This window comes from Arachis hypogaea, chromosome 9, assembly GCF_003086295.3.
Source record: "Arachis hypogaea cultivar Tifrunner chromosome 9, arahy.Tifrunner.gnm2.J5K5, whole genome shotgun sequence".
Lineage (NCBI taxonomy): Eukaryota > Viridiplantae > Streptophyta > Magnoliopsida > Fabales > Fabaceae > Arachis > Arachis hypogaea.
In genome coordinates this window covers 33,340,421-33,359,962 of record NC_092044.1, presented here as the reverse complement: position 1 = coordinate 33,359,962, position 19,542 = coordinate 33,340,421, and the positions used below count along the sequence as shown (strand labels likewise).

General features: G+C 39.1%; 1 protein-coding gene and 1 non-coding gene across 2 annotated transcripts; both read right to left on the bottom strand.

Moving 5' to 3' along the window:
* Positions 1–323: 323 nt before the first annotated feature.
* On the bottom strand, positions 324–431 carry LOC112713675 (small nucleolar RNA R71). Its single transcript, XR_003158646.1, has one exon. It is a non-coding gene; the product is annotated as a small nucleolar RNA R71 (small nucleolar RNA).
* Positions 432–15,836: 15,405 nt separating this feature from the next.
* Positions 15,837–17,675, bottom strand: LOC112712954 (uncharacterized). The gene is made up of 4 exons (XM_025765793.3): positions 17,478–17,675; positions 17,285–17,377; positions 17,086–17,187; positions 15,837–16,281 (listed from the first exon to the last, which is right to left on the bottom strand). Exons 2-4 carry the CDS (start codon positions 17,294–17,296, stop codon positions 15,904–15,906), a joined length of 492 nt encoding a protein of 163 aa, XP_025621578.1. The 5' UTR covers positions 17,297–17,377; positions 17,478–17,675; the 3' UTR covers positions 15,837–15,903.
* Positions 17,676–19,542: the final 1,867 nt, after the last annotated feature.

Genomic DNA, 19,542 nt, shown 5'->3' with positions numbered 1-19,542 from the left:
GGAGAAGCATCTCTATCCCTGCCATTGGAGCAAACAACTTTGAGCTTAAGCCTCAATTAGTTTCTCTAATGCAACAGAATTGCAAGTTCCATGGACTTCCATTGGAAGATCCTCATCAGTTTTTAGCTGAGTTCTTGCAAATCTGTGACACAGTCAAGACTAATGGGGTTGACCCTGAGGTCTACAGACTGATGCTATTCCCTTTTGCTGTAAGAGACAGAGCTAGAACATGGTTGGATTCTCAACCTAAAGAAAGCCTGGACTCTTGGGAAAAGCTAGTCAATGCCTTCTTGGCAAAGTTCTTTCCACCTCAAAAATTGAGTAAGCTTAGAGTGGAAGTCCAAACCTTCAGACAGAAGGAAGGAGAATCCCTCTATGAAGCTTGGGAAAGATACAAACAATTGATCAGAAAGTGTCCCACTGATATGCTTTCTGAATGGAGCATCATAGGTATTTTCTATGATGGTCTCTCTGAACTATCCAAGATGTCTTTGGATAGCTCCTCTGGAGGATCTCTTCATCTGAAGAAGACGCCTACTGAAGCTCAAGAACTGATTGAAATGGTTGCAAATAACCAATTCATGTACACTTCTGAAAGAAATCCTGTGAGCAATGGGACTAGTCAGAAGAAAGGAGTTATTGAGATTGACACTCTGAATGCCATATTGGCTCAGAACAAAATATTGAAAGTCAATATGATTTCTCAAAGTCTGTCTGGAATGCAAAATGCACCAAGCAGTACTAAGGAAGCTTCATCTGAGGAAGAAGCTTATGATCCTGAGAACCCTTCAATAGAAGAGGTGAATTACATGGGAGAACCCTATGGAAACACCTACAATCCTTCATGGAGGAATCATCCAAATCTTTCATGGAAGGATCAACAGAGACCTCAACAAGGTTTCAACAATAATAATGGTGGAAGAAACAGGTTTAGCAATAGTAAGCCTTTTCCATCATCTTCTCAGCAACAGACAGAGAGTTCTAAGCAGAATACCTCTGACTTAGCAACAATGGTCTCTGATCTAATCAAAACCACTCAAAGTTTCATGACTGAAACTAGGTCCTCCATCAGAAATTTGGAAGGACAAGTGGGTCAGCTGAGCAAGAAAATTACTGAACTCCCTCCAAGTACTCTCCTAAGCAATACAGAAGAAAATCCAAAAGGAGAGTGCAAGGCCATCAACATGGCCGAATTTTGGGAAGGAGAAGAGGCAGTGAACGCCACTGAGGAAGGCCTCACTGGGCGTCCACTGGCCTCCAATGAGTTCCCCAATGAGGAACCATGGGAATCTGAGGCTCAAAATGAGACCATAGAGATTCCATTGGACTTACTTCTGCCATTCATGAGCTCTGATGAGTATTCTTCCTCTGAAGAGGATGAGTATGTCACTGAGGAGCAAGTTGCTAAATACCTTGGAGCAATCATGAAGCTAAATGACAAGTTATTCGGAAATGAGACTTGGGAGGATGAACCCCCTTTGCTCACCAAAGAACTGGATGACTTGTCTAGGCAGAAACTGCCTCAAAAGAGGCAGGATCCTGGGAAGTTTTCTATACCTTGTACCATAGGCACCATGACCTTCAAGAAGGCCTTGTGTGACTTAGGGTCAAGTGTAAACCTCATGCCTCTCTCTGTAATGGAGAAGTTAGGGATCTCTGAGGTGCAAGCTGCAAAAATCTCACTAGAGATGGCAGACAATTCAAGAAAACAAGCCCATGGACTTGTAGAGGATGTTCTGGTTAAAGTTGAAGACCATTACATCCCTACTGATTTTATAGTCCTAGATACTGGGAAGTGCATGGATGAGTCCATCATCCTTGGCAGACCCTTCCTAGCCACAGCAAAGGCTGTGATTGATGTTGATAGAGGAGAGTTGATCATTCAAGTGAATGAAGAATCCTTGGTGTTTAAGGCTCAAGGATATCCCTCTGTCATCATGGAGAGGAAGCATGAAGAGCTTCTCTCAAAACAGAGCCAAATAGAGCCCCCACAGTCAAACTCTAAGTTTGGTGTTGGGAGGCCACAACCAAACTCTAAGTTTGGTGTTGAACCCCCACATTCAAACTCTAAGTTTGGTGTTGGGAAGTTCCAACACGGTTCTGAGCATTTCTGAGGCTCCATGAGAGTCCTCTGTCAAGCTAATGACAGTAAAGAAGCGCTTGTTGGGAGGCAACCCAATGTTTTATAATTAACTATTTTCTTTTATTATTTTCTCTTTTTTGTAGGTTGATGATCATAAGAAGTCACAAAAACAATGAAAAAAGCAAAAACAGAATGAAAAACAGGAAGAAAAACAGCACACCCTGGAGGAAGATGCTGCTGGCGTTCAAACGCCAGTAAGCCTAGCAGTTGGGCGTTTAACGCCCAGTCTGGCACCATTCTGGGCGTTTAACGCCAGAAAGGGGCACCAGACTGGCGTTAAACGCCAGGAAAGGGCAAGAACCTGGCGTTAAACGCCAGGAATGGGCATCAGCCCGGCGTTTAACGCCAGAATTGGCTCAAAACGTGAATTTTGATGCCATTTGGTGCAGGGATGACTTTTCCTTGACACCACAGGATATGTGGACCCCACAGGACCCCACCACCACTCTCTCTCTTCTTCCCCCATTCACCAATCACCTCAACACCTCTTCCCCAAAAACCCTTCACCTATCAAATCCCATCTTTCTCTTCACCACTCACATCCATCCTTCATAAATCCCCACCAACCTCACCCTTCAAATTCAAACCACTTTCCCTCCCAAACCCACCCATAATGGCCGAACCATTACCCCCCTCTCTCCTATATATACCCTTCTTCAACCCTTCATTTTCACACAACCTAAACACCACCATCTCCCTCTTCCTCATCTATTCTTCTTCTACTCTCTTCTTTCTTCTTTTGCTCGAGGACGAGCAAACATTTTAAGTTTGGTGTGGTAAAAGCATTGCTTTTTGTTTTTCCATAACCATTTATGGCATCCAAGGCCGGAGAAACCTCTAGAAAGAGGAAAGGGAAGGCAAAAGCTTCCACCTCCGAGTCATGGGAGATGGAGAGATTCATCTCAAGGGTGCATCAAGACCATTTCTATGAAGTTGTGGCCTTGAAGAAGGTGATCCCCGAGGTCCCTTTTTCACTCAAAAAGAGTGAATATCCGGAGATCCGACATGAGATTCAAAGAAGAGGTTGGGAAGTTCTTACCAACCCCATTCAACAACTCGGAATCTTGATGGTTCAAGAGTTCTATGCAAATGCATGGATCACCAAGAACCATGATCAAAGTGTGAACCCGAATCCAAAGAATTATCTTACTATGGTTCGGGGGAAATACTTGGATTTTAGTCCGGAGAGTGTGAGGGTGGCGTTCAACTTGCCTATGATGCAAGGAGATGAACATCCTTACACAAGAAGGGTCAACTTTGATCAAAGGTTGGACCAAGTCCTCACAGTCATATGTGAAGAGGGCGCCCAATGGAAGCAAGATTCAAGAGGAAAGCCGGTTCAACTAAGAAGGCATGACCTCAAGCCCGTGGCTAGAGGATGGTTAGAGTTCATACAACGCTCAATCATTCCCACTAGCAACCGGTCCGAAGTTACCATAGACCGGGCTATCATGATCCATAGCATCAAGATTGGAGAAGAAATAGAGGTTCATGAGGTTATAGCCCAAGAACTCTATAAGGTGGCGGACAAGTCTTCTACCTTGGCAAGGTTAGCCTTTCCTCATCTCATTTGTCACCTCTGTTATTCAGTTGGGGTTGACATAGAGGGAGACACCCCCATTGAGGAGGACAAGCCCATCACTAAGAAGAGGATGGAGCACACAAGAGATCCCACTCATCATGAGATCCCTGAGATTCCTCAAGGAATGCACTTTCCTCCACAAAACTATTGGGAGCAATTAAATACCTCCCTAGGAGAATTGAGTTCCAACATGGGACAACTAAAGGTGGAGCATCAAGAACACTCCATCATCCTTCATGAGATTAGAGAAGATCAAAGGATCATGAGGGAGGAGCAACAAAGACAAGGAAGAGACATTGAGGAGCTCAAGCACTCCATAGGATCTTCAAGAGCAAGAAAGAGCCGCCATCACTAAGGTGGACCCGTTCCTTGATTTCCTTGTTCTTTATTCTTCTGTTTTTCGAATTTTATGCTTATGTTTATCCATGTTTGTGTCTTGTGATCATTAGTGTCTTAGTGTCTATGACTTAAAGTTATGAATGTCCTATGAATCCATCACCTTTCTTAAATAAAAATGTGCTTAATTGAAAAAGGAAGAATTGCATGAATTTTGAATTTTATAACAGTTAATTATTTTGATGTGGTGGCAATATTTTTGTTCTCTGAATGTATGCTTAAACAGTGCATATGTATCTTGAATTTGTGGTTCATGAATGTTGGCTCTTGAAAGAATGATGAAAAAGGAGACATGTTACTGAGGATCTGAAAAATCATTAAAATGATTCTTGAAGCAAGAAAAAGCTATTCAAAAAAAAAAAATTTTCGAAAAAAAAAAACGAAAAAAAATTTTATATAGAGAAATAAAGAGTTGTGATCCAAGGCAAATAAGAGTGTGCTTAAGAACCCTGGACACCTCTAATTGGGGACTTTAGCAAAGCTGAGTCACAATCTGAAAAGGTTCACCCAATTATGTGTCTGTGGCATGTATGTATCCGGTGGTAATACTGGAAGACAGAGTGCTTTGGGCCACAGCCAAGACTCAATAAGTAGCTTTGTTCAAGAATCATCATACTTTACTAGGAGAATCATTAACACTATCTGGATTCTGAGTTCCTAAAGAAGCCAACCATTCTGAATTTCAAAGGATAGAGTGAGATGCCAAAACTATTCAGAGGCAAAAAGCTAAAAGCCCCGCTCATCTAATTAATACTGATCTTCATAGATGTTTTTGGAATTCATTGCATATTCTCTTCTTTTTATCTTATTTGATTTTCAGTTGCTTGAGGACAAGCAACAATTTAAGTTTGGTGTTGTGATGAGCGGATAATTTGTATACTTTTTGGCATTGTTTTTAGTATGTTTTTGGTAAGATCTAGTTAGTTTTTAGTATATTTTTATTAGTTTTTAGTTAAAATTCACTTTTCTGGACTTTACTATGAGTTTGTGTGTTTTTCTGTGATTTCAGGTATTTTCTGGCTGAAATTGAGGGACCTGAGCAAAAATCTGATTCAGAGACCAAAAAGGATTGCAGATGCTGTTGGATTCTGACCTCCCTGCACTCGAAGTGGATTTTCTGGAGCTACAGAAGCCCAATTGGCGCGCTCTCAACGGCGTTGGAAAGTAGACATCCTGGGCTTTCCAGCAATATATGATAGTTCATACTTTGCCCAAGATTTGATGGCCCAAACCGGCGTTCAAAGTCACCTCAAGAAATCCCAGCGTTAAACGCTGGAACTGGCACCCAAATGGGAGTTAAACGCCCAAACTGGCACTAAAGCTGGCGTTTAACTCCAAGAAGAGTCTCTGCACGAAATTTGCTTCATTGCTCAGCCCAAGCACACATCAAGTGGGCCCGGAAGAGGATTTTTATGTCATTTACTCATTTCTGTACACCTTAGGCTACTAGTTCTTATAAGTAGGACCTTTTACTATTGTATTTTCATCTTTTGATCTTTGGAACCTTTTTCTTTAGATCTTTTGATCACTTTGGGAGGCTGGCCATTCGGCCATGCCTAGACCTTGTTCTTATGTATTTTCAACGGTGGAGCTTCTACACACCATAGATTAAGGTGTGGAGCTCTGCTGTACCTCGAGTATTAATGCAATTACTATTGTTCTTCCATTCAATTCCGCTTGTTCTTTATCCAAGATATCACTTGTTCTTCAACTTGATGAATGTGATGATCCGTGACACTCATCATCATTCTCACCCATGAACAAGGTGATTGACAACCACTATTGTTCTACAAGCGATCAAGGCCCTAGTGAATATCTCTTGGATTCCTGATTGCACGATGCATGGTTGATCGCCTGACAACCGAGTGCTCGCCTGACAAACGAGCCAACCATTCCGTGAGATCAGAGTCTTCGTGGTATAGGCGAGAACTGATGGCGGCATTCAAGAGAATCCGGAAGGTCTAACCTTGTCTGTGGTGTTCTGAGTAGGATTCAATGACTGAATGACTGTGACGTGCTTCAAACTCCTGAGGGCGGGGCGTTAGTGACAGACGCAAAAGAATCACTGGATTCTATTCCGGCCTGATTGAGAACCGACAGATGAATTCCGCTATGCTGTGACAGAGCATATGCAATCGCTTTCACTGAGAGGATGGGAGGTAGCCACTGACAACGGTGAAACCCTTGCTTAAGCTTGCCATGGAAAGGAGTAAGAAGGATTGGATGAAGACAGTAGGAAAGCAGAGAGACGGAAGGGAAGGCATCTTCATGCGCTTATCTGAAGTTCCTACCAATGAATTACATAAGTATCACTATCTTTACCTTTATGTTATTTTCGTTCATCACTATATACATTTGAATTTGCCTGACTAAGATTTACAAGATGACCATAGCTTGCTTCAATACTAACAATCTCCGTGGGATCGACCCTTACTTGCGTAAGGTTTATTACTTGGACGACCCAGTGCACTTGCTGGTTAGTTGTGCGAAGTTGTGTAATGCCATGGTATTGAACACCAAGTTTTTGGGGTTCATGACCGGGGATTATGAGAGTTGTGAAAAAGTATTGTTCACAATTTCGCGCACCATGGATTTAACATAAAAACTAATGAAAACATCCCGAAAGTAGCTTAAACTTACTAAAAACTACCTAAAAACAATGCCAAAAAGTGTATAAATTATCCGCTCATCACAACACCAAACTTAAATTGTTGCTTGTCCCCAAGCAACTGAAAATCAATTTAGGATAAAAAGAAGAGAATATACTATAAATTCCAGAATATCAATGAATATTAATTATAATTGGATGAGCGGGACTTGTAGCTTTTTGCTTCTGAACAGTTTTGGCATCTCATTTTTTTCTTTTAAGTTTAGAATGATTGGCTTCTCTAGGAACTTAAAATTTTGGATAGTGTTATTAACTTTCCTAGTTAAGTATGTTGATTCTTGAACACAGCTACTTATGAGTCTTGGCCGTGGCCCTAAGCACTTTGTTTTCCAGTATTACCACCGGATACATAAATGCCACAGACACATGACTGGGTGAACCTTTTCAGATTGTGACTCAGCTTTGCTAGAGTCCCCAGTTAGAGGTGTCCAGAGCTCTTAAGCACACTCTTTTTGCTTTGGATCACGACTTTAACCACTCAGTCTCAAGCTTTTCACTTGGACCTGCATGACACAAGCACATGGTTAGGGACAGCTTGGTTTAGCCGCTAAGGCCTAGATTTTATTTCCTTGGGCCCTCCTATCCATTGATGCTCAAAGCCTTGGATCCTTTTTACCCTTGCCTTTTGGTTTTAAGGGCTATTGGCTTTTTCTGCTTGCTTTTTCTTTTTCTTTCTATTTTTTTTCGCAAGCCTTTGCTTTTTCACTGCTTTTTCTTGCTTCAAGAATCAATTTTATGATTTTTCAGATCATCAATAACATTTCTCTTTGTTCATCATTCTTTCAAGAGCCAACAGTTTTAACATTCATAAACAACAAGATCAAAAATATGCACTGTTTAAGCATTCATTCAGAAAACAAAAAGTATTGTCACCACATCAATATAATTAAACTAAATTCAAGGATAAATTCGAAATTCATGTACTTCTTGTTCTTTTGAATTAAAACATTTTTCATTTAAGAGAGGTGAAGGATTAATGGAATTTATTCATAGCTTTAAGACATAGTTACTAACTACTAATGATCATGAAGTAGAGACATAAAACATAGATAAACACAACATAAAAACCGAAAAGCAGAAAGAAATAAGAATAAGGAATGAATCCACCTTAGTGGCGTCTTCTTCTTGAAGGTCCAACAATGTCCTTAAGCTCTTCTATGTCCCTTCCTTGCCTTTGTTGCTCCTCCCTCATTGCTCTTTGATCTTCTCTTATTTCATGGAGAATGATGGAGTGCTCATGATGTTCCACCCTTAATTGTTCCACATTGTGGCTCAAATCTTCTAAGGAAGTGTTGAGTTGTTCCCAATAGTTATTGGGAGGAAAGTGCATCCCTTGAGGCATCTCAGGGATTTCTTGATGATGAGCTTCCTCATGCATTTTTTGAGATCCGTGGAGGGTCTCTCTTGCTTGCTCCATCCTCTTCTTGGTGATGGGCTTATCCTCTTCAATGGAGATGTCTCCTTCTATGATAACTCCAGCTGAGTAACATAGATGGCAAATAAGGTGAGGAAAAGCTAGCCTAGCCATGGTGGAGGGCTTTTCGGCTATTTTGTAGAATTCATTGGAGATGACTTCATGAACTTCTACTTCCTCTCCAATCATGATGCTATGAATCATGATGGCCCGATCCACAGTAACTTCAGATTGGTTGCTAGTGGGAATGATGGAGCGTTGAATGAACTCCAACCATCCTCTAGCCACAGGCTTGAGGTCCAGTCTTCTTAGTTGAATTGGCTCGCCTTTGGAGTCTCTTTTCCATTGAGCTCCTTCCACACATATGTCTATTAGGACTTGGTCCAACCTTTGATTAAAGTTGACCCTTCTAGTGTAGGGGCGTACATCTCCTTGCATCATGGGCAAGTGGAACGCCAACCTCACATTCTCCGGACTAAAATCTAAGTATTTCCCCCGAACCATTGTGAGATAATTCTTTGGATTCGGGTTCATACTTTGATCATGGTTCCTAGTGATCCATGCATTGGCATAGAACTCTTGAACCATTAAGATTCCGACTTGTTACATGGGGTTGGTTAGAACTTCCCAACCTCTTCTTCGGATCTCATGTCGGATCTCCGGATACTCATTTTTCTTGAGCTTGAAAGGGACCTTAGGGATCACCTTCTTCTTTGCCACAACATCATAGAAGTGGTCTTGATGGCTTTTGGAGATGAATCTTTCCATCTCCCATGACTCGGAGGTGGAAGCTTTTGTCTTCCCTTTTCCTTTTCTAGAGGATTCTCCGGCCTTAGGTGCCATTGATGGTAATGGAAAACAAAAAAGATTATGCTTTGACCACACCAAACTTAAAATATTGCTCACCCTCGAGCAATAGAAGAAAGAAGAGAAGAAGAAGAAGAAAATATGGAGGAGAAGGGGGAGTGTAGGTTTCGGCCAAGGTATAGAAGAGGGGGTTTGTGTTGTGTGAAAATGAAGTAGAATGGAAGGGTATATATAGGAAAATGGGAGAGGGTAGGTTCGGCCATTAGGGTGGGTTTGGGTGGGAAAGTGTTTTTGAATTTTGAAGGTAGGTGGGGTTTTTGGGGAAGAGTGGATGGATGTGAGTGGTGAAGGAGGTAATTGGGAAGAGAGATTGAAGTTGATGGGAAGTGTGACATGGGGAAGAGTGAAATAGGATTAGGAGGTAAGGTGGGAATATATTAGGTGGAGATCCTGTGGGGTCCACAGATCCTGCGGTGTCAAGGAATTACATCCCTGCACCAAATAGGCATGTAAAATGCCTTTGCATACCATTCTGGCGTTTAAACGCCGAGGTGATGCACGTTCTGGGCGTTCAACGCCCATGTGTAGCATGTTTCTGGCGTTGAACGCCAGTTTCATGCTTGTTACTGGCGTTCAGCGCCAGCTTTTCTCAAGGCACATTCCTGGTGTTCAGCGCCAGATTCATGCTCTGTTCTGGCATTGAACGCCAACCAGATGCTCCTTACTAGCGTTGAACGCCAGTCTGTCCTTCCTTCAGGGTGCGAATTTTTTTCTGCTGTTTTTGATTCTGTTTTTAATTTTTATGATTTTTTCGTGACTCCTCATGATCATGTACCTAATAAAACACAAAATAACAATAAAATAAAATAAAATAAAAATTAGATAAATAAAATTGGGTTGCCTTCCAACAAGTGCTTCTTTAATGTCAATAGCTTGACATTGTGCTCTCATGGAGCCACAAAGGTGATCAGGTCAATGTTGTATAGTCCCAACACCAAACTTAGAGTTTGGATATGGGGTCTTAACACCAAACTTAGAGGTTGTTGTGGCCTCCCAACACCAAACTTAGAGTTTGACTGTGGGGGCTCTTCTTGACTCTGAACTGAGAGAAGCTCTTCATGCTTACTCTCCTTTATCACAGAGGGATGGCCATGTGCCTTAAACACAAGGTAGTCCCCATTCAATTGAAGGACTAATTCACCTCTGTTGACATCTATCACAGCTCCTGCTGTGGCTAGGAAAGGTCTTCCAAGGATGATACACTCATCCTCTTCCTTCCAAGTGTCTAAGATTATGAAATCAGCAGGGATGTAAAGGCCTTCAACCTTTACTAACACGTCCTCTACTATTCCATAAGCTTGTCTCAATGACTTGTTTGCCAATTGTAATGAGAACAAGGCAGGTTGTACCTCAATGATTCCCAGCTTCTCCATTACAGATAGTGGCATAAGATTTATCCCTGACCCCAGATCACATAGAGCTTTTTCAAAGGTCAATGTGCCTATGGTACAAGGTATTAAGAATTTACCAGGATCTTGTTTCTTTTGAGGTAAAATTTGCTGAATCCAGGTATCTAGTTCATTAATGAGCAAGGGAGGTTCACTTTCCCAAGTCTCATTACCAAATAACTTGGCATTCAGCTTCATGATAGCTCCTAAATATTGAGCAACTTGCTCTCCAGTCACATCTTCATCCTCTTCAGAGGAAGAATAGTCTTCAGAGCTCATGAATGGCAGAAGGAGATTTAATGGAATCTCTATGGTCTCTATTTGAGCCTCAGATTCCTTTGGATCCTTAACAGGAAACTCCCTCTTGCTTGAGAGACATCCCAGGAGGTCCTCTTCACTAGGATTTTCGTCCTCCTCCTCCCTTGTGCATTCGGCTATATTGATTAAATCAATGGCCTTGCACTCTCCTTTTGGATTCTCTTCTGTATTGCTTGGGAGAATACTGGGAGGAGTTTCAATGACTTTCTTACTCAGCTGGCCCACTTGTGCCTCCAGATTTCTGATGGAGGATCTTGTTTCACTCATGAAACTGAAAGTGGCCTTTGACAGATCAGAGACTAAATTGGCTAAATTAGAAGTGTTTTGTTCAGAATTCTCTGTCTGTTGCTAAGAAGATGATGAAAAAGGCTTGCTATTGCTCAGCCTATTGCGTCCACCATTGTTATAGCCTTGTTGAGGCTTTTGTTGATCCTTCCATGAGAAATTTGGATGATTTCTCCATGATGGATTATAGGTGTTTCCATAAGGTTCACCCATGTAATTTACCTCTGCTATTGCAGGGTTCTCAGGATCATGAGCTTCTTCAGAAGTTGCCTCTTTAGTACTGTTGGATGCATTTTGCCATCCATTCAGACTTTGAGAGATCATGTTGACTTGCTGAGTCAACACTTTGTTCTGAGCCAATATGGCATTCAGAGCATCAATCTCAAGAACTCCCTTACGTTGAGGCGTCCCATTATTCACGGAATTCATCTCAGAAGTGTACATGAATTGGTTATTTGCAACCATGTCAATAAGCTCTTGAGCTTTTGCAGGTGCTTTCTTTATGTGAATGGATCCACCTGCAGAATGGTCCAATGACATTTTCGAAAATTCAGATAGACCATAATAGAATATATCTAATATGGTCCATTCTGAAAACATGTCAGATGGACACCTTTTGGTCAGCTACTTGTATCTTTCCCAAGCTTCATAGAGGGATTCACCATCTTTTTGTTTGAATGTTTGAACATCCACTCTCAGCTTGCTCAGCTTTTGAGGAGGAAAGAATTTATCCAAGAAGGCCGTGACCAGCTTCTCCCAGGAGTCCAGGCTATCTTTAGGTTGTGAATCCAACCATATTCTAGCTCAGTCTCTTACAGCAAAAGGGAAAAGCATGAGTCTGTAGACTTCAAAATCAACTCCATTCGTCTTAACAGTCTCACAAATCTGCAAGAACTCAGTTAAAAACTGGTAAGGATCTTCAGTTGGAAGTCCATAAACCTTGCAGTTCTATTGCATTAAAGCAACTAGTTGAGGCTTAAGCTCAAAATTATTGGCTCCAATGGCAGGAATGGAGATGCTTCTTCCATCAAATTTGGACGTGGGTTTGGTAAAGTCACCAAGCATCCTCCTTGCATTATCATTATTGGGTTCGGCTGCCATCTCCTTCTCTTGTTCAAAATTTTCTAAAAGGTTACTTCTGGATTGTTATAATTTAGCTTCTCTTAGTTTCCTCTTCAAAGTCCTTTCAGGTTCAGGATCAGCTTCAACAAGAGTGCTTTTGTCCTTGTTCCTGCTCATATGAAAGAGAAGAAAACAAGAAAAGAAAGAGGAATCCTCTATGTCACAGAATAGAGATTCCTTTATGTTAGTAGAAAAAGAAAGGGGAGAAGAGTGAAGAAGAATAGGTTCGGATTTTTAGATGAAGAGAGGTGAAGAGAAGTGTTAGTAAATAAATAATTAAATAGAATAAGAAAAGAGAGGGAGAATTTCGAAAATAATTTTGAAAAAGAGGTTAATGATTTTCGAAAATTAAAGATAAGATAAGATTAAAATTAAAATTTAAAACAATTAGTTAATTAGAAAGAATTTTTGAAAAAGGATGAGATGTTTTCGAAAATTAGAGAGGGAAAAGTAGTTAGGTGGTTTTGAAAAAGATAAGAAACAAACAAAAAGTTAATTAATTAGTTGAAAAAGATATTAAAATCAAATTTGAAAAGATAAGAAGATAAGAAGTTAGATAAGATATTTTAAAATCAAATTTTGAAAAAGATAAAATTTTTGAAAAAGATAAGATAAAAGATAAAAAGATTTAATTCAAAAATTTGAAATTACTTACTTCACTAACAAGAAACTACAAGATAAGATTCTAGAACTTAAAGATTTGAACCTTTCTTAACAAGAAAGTAACAAACTTCAAATTTTTGAATCAATCACATTAATTGTTAGTGAGTTTTTGAAAATTTGATATAAAGATAAGGAAAAGATTTTGAAAATAATTTTAGAAAAGATTTTTAGAATTTTTGAAAAATAAAAAAATAAAAAAGATATAATTTTTGAAAAAGATTTTGAAAATATAAGATTTTTAAAATTGAAAATTTGACTTGACTTGTAAGAAACAACTAATTTTAAAAATTTTTGACCAAGTCAACCCAAAATTTCGAAAATTATGAGAAAAATGAGGAAAAGATATTTTTTATTTTTGAATTTTTAATGATGAGAGAGAAAAACAACAAAAATACTCAATGCATGAAATTTTTAGATCAAAACAATGAATGCATGCAAGAATGCTATGAATGTCAAGATGAACACCAAGAACACTTTGAAGATCATGATGAACATAAAGAACATAATTTTGAAAAATTTTTTATGCAAAGAAAATATGCAAGACACCAAACTTAGAAATCTTTAATGCATGGACTCTAACAAACGAAAAATGCATATGAAAAACAACAAACAACACAAAACAAGAAAAAAAATCAAGATCAAACAAGAAGACTTGTCAAGAACAACTTGAAGATCATGAAGAACACCATGAATGCATGAAATTTTCGAAAAATGCAAGAAAAATTTTTAAAGCATGCAATTGACACCAAACTTAAAAATTGACTCAAGACTCAAACAAGAAACACAAAATATTTTTTATTTTTATGATTTTATGATTTTTTTTGAATTATTATTAAATTTTTTCGAAAATATTTTTGGAAAAACGAAAAAGAAAAGAAAATTTTGAAAAAGATTTTTTTTTTAAAAAAATTTTGAAAAGAAAATTACCTAATCTGAGCAACAAGATGAACCGTCAGTTGTCCATACTCGAACAATCCCCGGCAACGGCGCCAAAAACTTGGTGGACGAAATTGTGATCAACAATAATGGCTCTTTGGCATGTGCATAAAAACATTAACTCAGCACTTTCTTTCCACAATCTCGTTCAACTAACCAGCAAGTGTACTGGGTCGTCCAAGTAATAAACCTTACGTGAGTAAGGGTCGATCCCACAGAGATTGTTGGTATGAAGCAAGCTATGGTCACCTTGTAAATCTCAGTTAGGCAGATTAAATGGTTATGGATTTCGAAAATTAATAATAAACAGAAAATAAAATAGGATAGAAATACTTATGTAAATTAATGGTGGGGATTTCAGATAGGCGTGTGGAGATGCTAAAATCCTCTCGAATCTCTATTTTCTTATTACATTCATCCAATCCTTCCTACTCCTTTCCATGGCAAGTTGTATGTAGGGCATCACTGTCATCAATGGCTACTTTTCATCCTCTCGGGAAAATGGTCCTATGCGCTGTCACTGCACGGCTAATACAATAGTAATTGTATTGAAACTTGAGGTACAGCAGAGCTCCACATCCTTAATCTATGGTATGTAGAAACTCCACCGTTGAAAATACATAAGTGAAAGGTTCAGGAATGGCCGAGTGGCCAGCCCCCTAAAACGTGATCAATAGCCTCCTAAGATGAAGAATAAAACAAAACTGAGACCAAAGATGTCTAATACAATAGTAACTTATCCTATTTATACTAGACTAGCTACTAGGGTTTACATGAGTAAGTAATTGATGCATAAATACACTTCTGGGGCCCACTTGGTGTATATTTGGGCTGAGCTTGATCTATCCACGAGCTGAGGCTTCTCTTGGAGTTGAACGCCAAGTTATAACGTGTTTTGGGCGTTCAACTCCGGGTCGTGACGTGTTTCTGGCGTTTAACTCCAGACAGCAACATGTAATTGGCGTTGAGCACCAATTTACGTCATCAATTCCCGAATAAAATATGGACTATTATATATTGCTGGAAAGCTCTGGATGTCTACTTTGCAACGCCGTTGAGAGCGCGCCATTTGAATTTCTGCAGCTCCAGAAAATTCATTTTGAGTGCAGGGAGGTCAGATTCCAACAGCATCAGCAGTCCTTTGTCAGCCTCCTATCAGAGTTTTGCTCAAGTCCCTCAATTTCAGCCAGAAATTACCTGAAATTACAGAAAAACATGCAAACTCATAGTAAAGTCCAGAAATGTGGATTTAACATAAAAACTAATGAAAACATCCCTGAAAGTAGCTTAAACTTACTAAAAACTACCTAAAAATAATGCCAAAAAGCGTATAAATTATCTGCTCATCAATCACATAATTGTATTCTGAATCTAACTTGCATCCATATCTACAATCACTACAACAGAGGCGGGAATTGGCGGCGGTTTTTTTCTTCATTAGCGGCGGTTTTAAACCGCCGCAAAAACAAATTCCGGCGGTTAACGTGATCGCCATGGATATGGGCGCCGGGAGTGCGTTTGGTGGCGGTTTTCACAAACCGCCGGTATAACCGCCACAAAATCAAATTTTTGCGGCACACAATATAAAACCGCCGCCAAATGACTCTGACACGGTTTACTTCATATTTAGCGGCGGTTTTTGAACCGCCGCAAGTTATCACAATATGCCCAAGTTGAAACTAGTTTAAGGGCGGTCTAAAACCGCCGCTAAATAGGACACTAGTTTCCCTCAATGTTGCCGGCGGTTGCAAACCGCCGCCAAATCCGAAAGTTTTTACAATCTCTAAATCCAAACAAAGGCGGTTTAAAAACGCCGCCAATTTAAGGAAAAAAAAGAAATTTCGGTCATTCAAAAAAACCCGCCCAATTTATTTAAAGTATTATTGGATTATTTTTTTAATTTTTTTATATTTATTATTATTTTAAAAGTGAGTATTTTCAACAAAAATAGAAGCTAAACTTGTAGCAAAAACAAAATTGACTATATAAGCAAAACAAAGTTATATATTCATCAAAATACGAAGTAAATAAATCTATTCTGTAGAGTTGCTCAGTCTAATGCAATAAAATGTTTGCTTCAATGCAAAATAACTCCAAACCTAATATTCTATTTTCACTCTATCATTCCACGAAACTCATCCCTGCAGCGATTTCTGGGGGAAGCTCCTCACCCTGCCGTTGAAACAGATAAATCAGAGCACTCTCCATCGCCTTCAATTTTTTCTTATCTGATGCTGCCTCATCCTCCATCGCCTTTCTCTTCAACTTCTCGCCTTCTAGCTCTGCCTGCAGTTCAAGCAGCTTCCTCTGGGTCTCCTCTTGTTGGACTCCGTTGCCATATGCATGTGAATTCGGACCGAAGAGTTGGCTAGGAGTCGGTCCAGATCCCATACCACGTACTCTACCCGGTTTCTCTTTTCCGAAAACTTGAGCAATGGAATCATTCTGAGACAACATTCTAGAAGACTCATCCTGTTGCTCGATCTCCTCAATTCTTTCCTACATACACAAATTAACAATCTCCTCAACTAACTTATCACTTACATCATGATAAAATACACACAAATATAACAGCAAAAAAATTTAGGATTACACATAATCCCCAATCAATAAAAAATCCAAAGGCTAATGAAAACAAAAATAATAAACAATCGAAAGATTAAAATTGATTTCTGATAGTAAATGAAATGCAAAGTAAAGCTAATGATAGTGGATCAGAGAAGCAGCAGTGGTTTCCGTAGGTTCTGCGTAGAAAAATAGAAAGTGGCTATAGTAATAAGAATTCTAGTAGATTAAGTTAATATAGTTAGTTAAATTATTATTTTATTTGTTCAAGCAAGACTACTAATTAACTAAAGACCAGACTCATATATGGTGGTAGACTCCCGTGACATCCACCAAAACTCCTCGCACACCCAATCAAACACATCGGCTCTCAATATTGAAATTTAAAGAGATCACCTTAATTATAAATATACTATAAGTACACCAGTTAATAAATCACACAAAATATTTTTGCTTCGAAGATATTTAATTTCAACCTGACATGGATGTAATGCATGGTAATAATAAGCACGTGTGCCCAACTAACTATTGTCTGCACTTATTCATATCCTTAATACTTTAGATATATGTAATGTAAATAATTGGATACCGCCAGACATTGAATAAAAGATTGAGTTAATAGTGAAATTTGTTTTTGAAAGATCACTAATTTTTTAAAATTAGTTCTCAAATATCTTAGTCGTTATAAATTAAAAAAATTATTAAAAATATAGGCTGTAATTAATGAGTAGTACTTACACCAATTGCTCTCGCTTCATCATTGATATATGAGCCATCCTTTTTCTTGTGCACCTTGATCCACAACTCCCCTCTACCGACTATCTTTCCTTGTTCTTCCGACTGTAATAACAAAGTTTTCGAATTGAAATTTTTCAGAAAATCAATGAAAATTAAATCATAGAGATAGTTCAATAACTAAATAAAACAAGTAGAGTACCTCTTCTTCCATCCGCCGTGCGAAGCTTTTCGAGCCGCCAGTGTGAGTATATTGTTGTTTTGATCGATTGACCGCGTTTTTCTTGCACTTCTCCTATTGGTCCATCCAAGACAAAAGGCGATTAAAATCTGATAGAAAAGGACTCAATGCAACATAATTGGTATTCTTGTGTAACAACGATACAGTATATTACCTTCGTCTCAAGTTTGGCGCGATAGTCAAGGTACCATCTCCAATGCTCTCGATCAATTCCTGGCGGCCGATTCTCAAGATTTTGTTCAGTCGTGAATGTTGGCTCATAAAAAGGTCATACAACCTCAGCCTTGTTTCCTTCCAAGACTTTCCCATACTTTTCAAAATATTTTTCTTTATAAGTCCTTCGCTGTCTTCATCAATGTGGAATATTTGCTACACAGATAATAATAATAATCAATAATTGTAAAAATAAGCAAATTTAATTTACCCGGGGTATAAACTTTTACCTTGACACATTCGTTATAGACCTTGTCTTTCGTGGTAATCTCACGCCAGCTTATTCTACAGATGGGAAATTTTCCAAAATCAGATCCCAGTAAACCAAGCACGCCACTCAACACTCCAGCTTCCTCCCCAATAGCTTGCTTTGCATTGTTGAACCTAAGCACGATCTTCCTACCGTTAGGCCGTATCATAGCCTCCCTCACACTTAGTTTTGCCGGCTTGATTGTGCCGTCAGAATCTATAAGCCAAACATATCATTTACGTTGTAAACAGCATGTCAGAAATTTTTTATATAACATAATAATTTCAACATAATACCTTATTGTGCGCCTAACAAAGAAAGCATGATGGATCAGACCAGCATAAAACATGTTTAAATTGGTACAGAATTGCAGCACTTTTATTGTAAAAAACTAAGTACAATGACAAACTTAAAATTAATTTTAAATGTGGGAGGCAATAATTAAATTAGGGTAATAATTAAGAATTCTTTTAAAATATTTTGATAGCCCACATAATATATTTTGGAATAATCGAATTAGAGTATATTGTAAGTTAATAATGGATGGAGCCTAAGTTATGTTGATGAAAGAAAAAATAAATAAATACCATACCGATGGTCCTAACCGCCCAAAATTCGGTAGTCTTGCGTCCTCTGCGAATCTGAGTTCCAGAAGCATCACGAAGGTTGTCAACTTCTTCATCAAGAAGAGTTTCCTCATCTGCATTAGTGTCCAAGCTTAGATGGTCTGGCAGCGAGTTCCGGACACTGTGTGTGCTCATCTGTGGAGCAGGCCTTGGTTCACTTCGCGGGGGACGGAAAGGGCGTGAAGTAGCGGGGACACTATCACCGCTTGCAGGGACACTATCCCCACTGTTCGGGTGAATTTCAGAGCCATCATGGTGGGAGTCTGAAGTGGCATTCGCTCCCCCTTGAGGTTGCTGAAACCCTGGTCCAAACTTTGATTTTTTTGTGAATCGACCTTTCCGGGCCATCTTAAAATCCTGACACCAACAAGAACACAAAAAGGAATAAAAGTAGTCATGGTCCATAGTTGTTATATCGGATTTCATAATCTCAAGCAGCTCATGAGACTCAATACTTGTTTTATAATCCCTGTTATTTGTATTTCTATGAAATCTGCAGAATTACGAGGTTTCCAATAACAGAGGCATTTTTAGCAACATGCTCCTGTGACAATGCAGGTTCATGAACTATACCCCCGGGTCATTTATGAGCAAATTATATCAGCCATGCATGTTGCCATGTCCAAGTAAACTCTTGCTTCAGTTAAAATAAGAACACAAGAAATAATGGGAGGAGGAACCCTTACCGCAGACGAGAAGACGGGAGTGCAGTCCTTTGAAGTGGAATGATTGCGATCGACGAGAGAAGCAATAGGTTTCAGGCCTTCGTCAGGAGGGGGCGTGGGACTGTGTGAGACACCGCTGGAGGTTCAAATGGAGTCTCGCAAGGGAGAATAAGGATTTGGGCGCCGTTCCTTATATCATCTCAAATTTGGGTTTAGCAATCTGTTAGTGTGAAATTTTGGGTTCCCACTCTTTTGGTCTTTTATAATAATAATAATAATAATAATAATAATAATAATAATAATAATAATAATAATAACAATAGGATAATAATAAAAACAGCCATGTGTAACAAAGGCGTGTCATTATTAATTCACACCTGCACACCGCCTTAAGTACAAGTATCGGGGAGTGTTAAAGTGTATATAAACATAGGAATGATAATATAGGGGTTTTCTATATCTGAA

Excerpts from the sequence above, each read along its gene's own strand:
- LOC112712954 (XM_025765793.3), bottom strand. Across the intron at positions 16,282-17,085 it reads ATGAAGCGAGAGCAATTGGT|GAAAGAATTGAGGAGATCGA; the intron begins GTAAGTACTACT and ends TTGTGTATGTAG.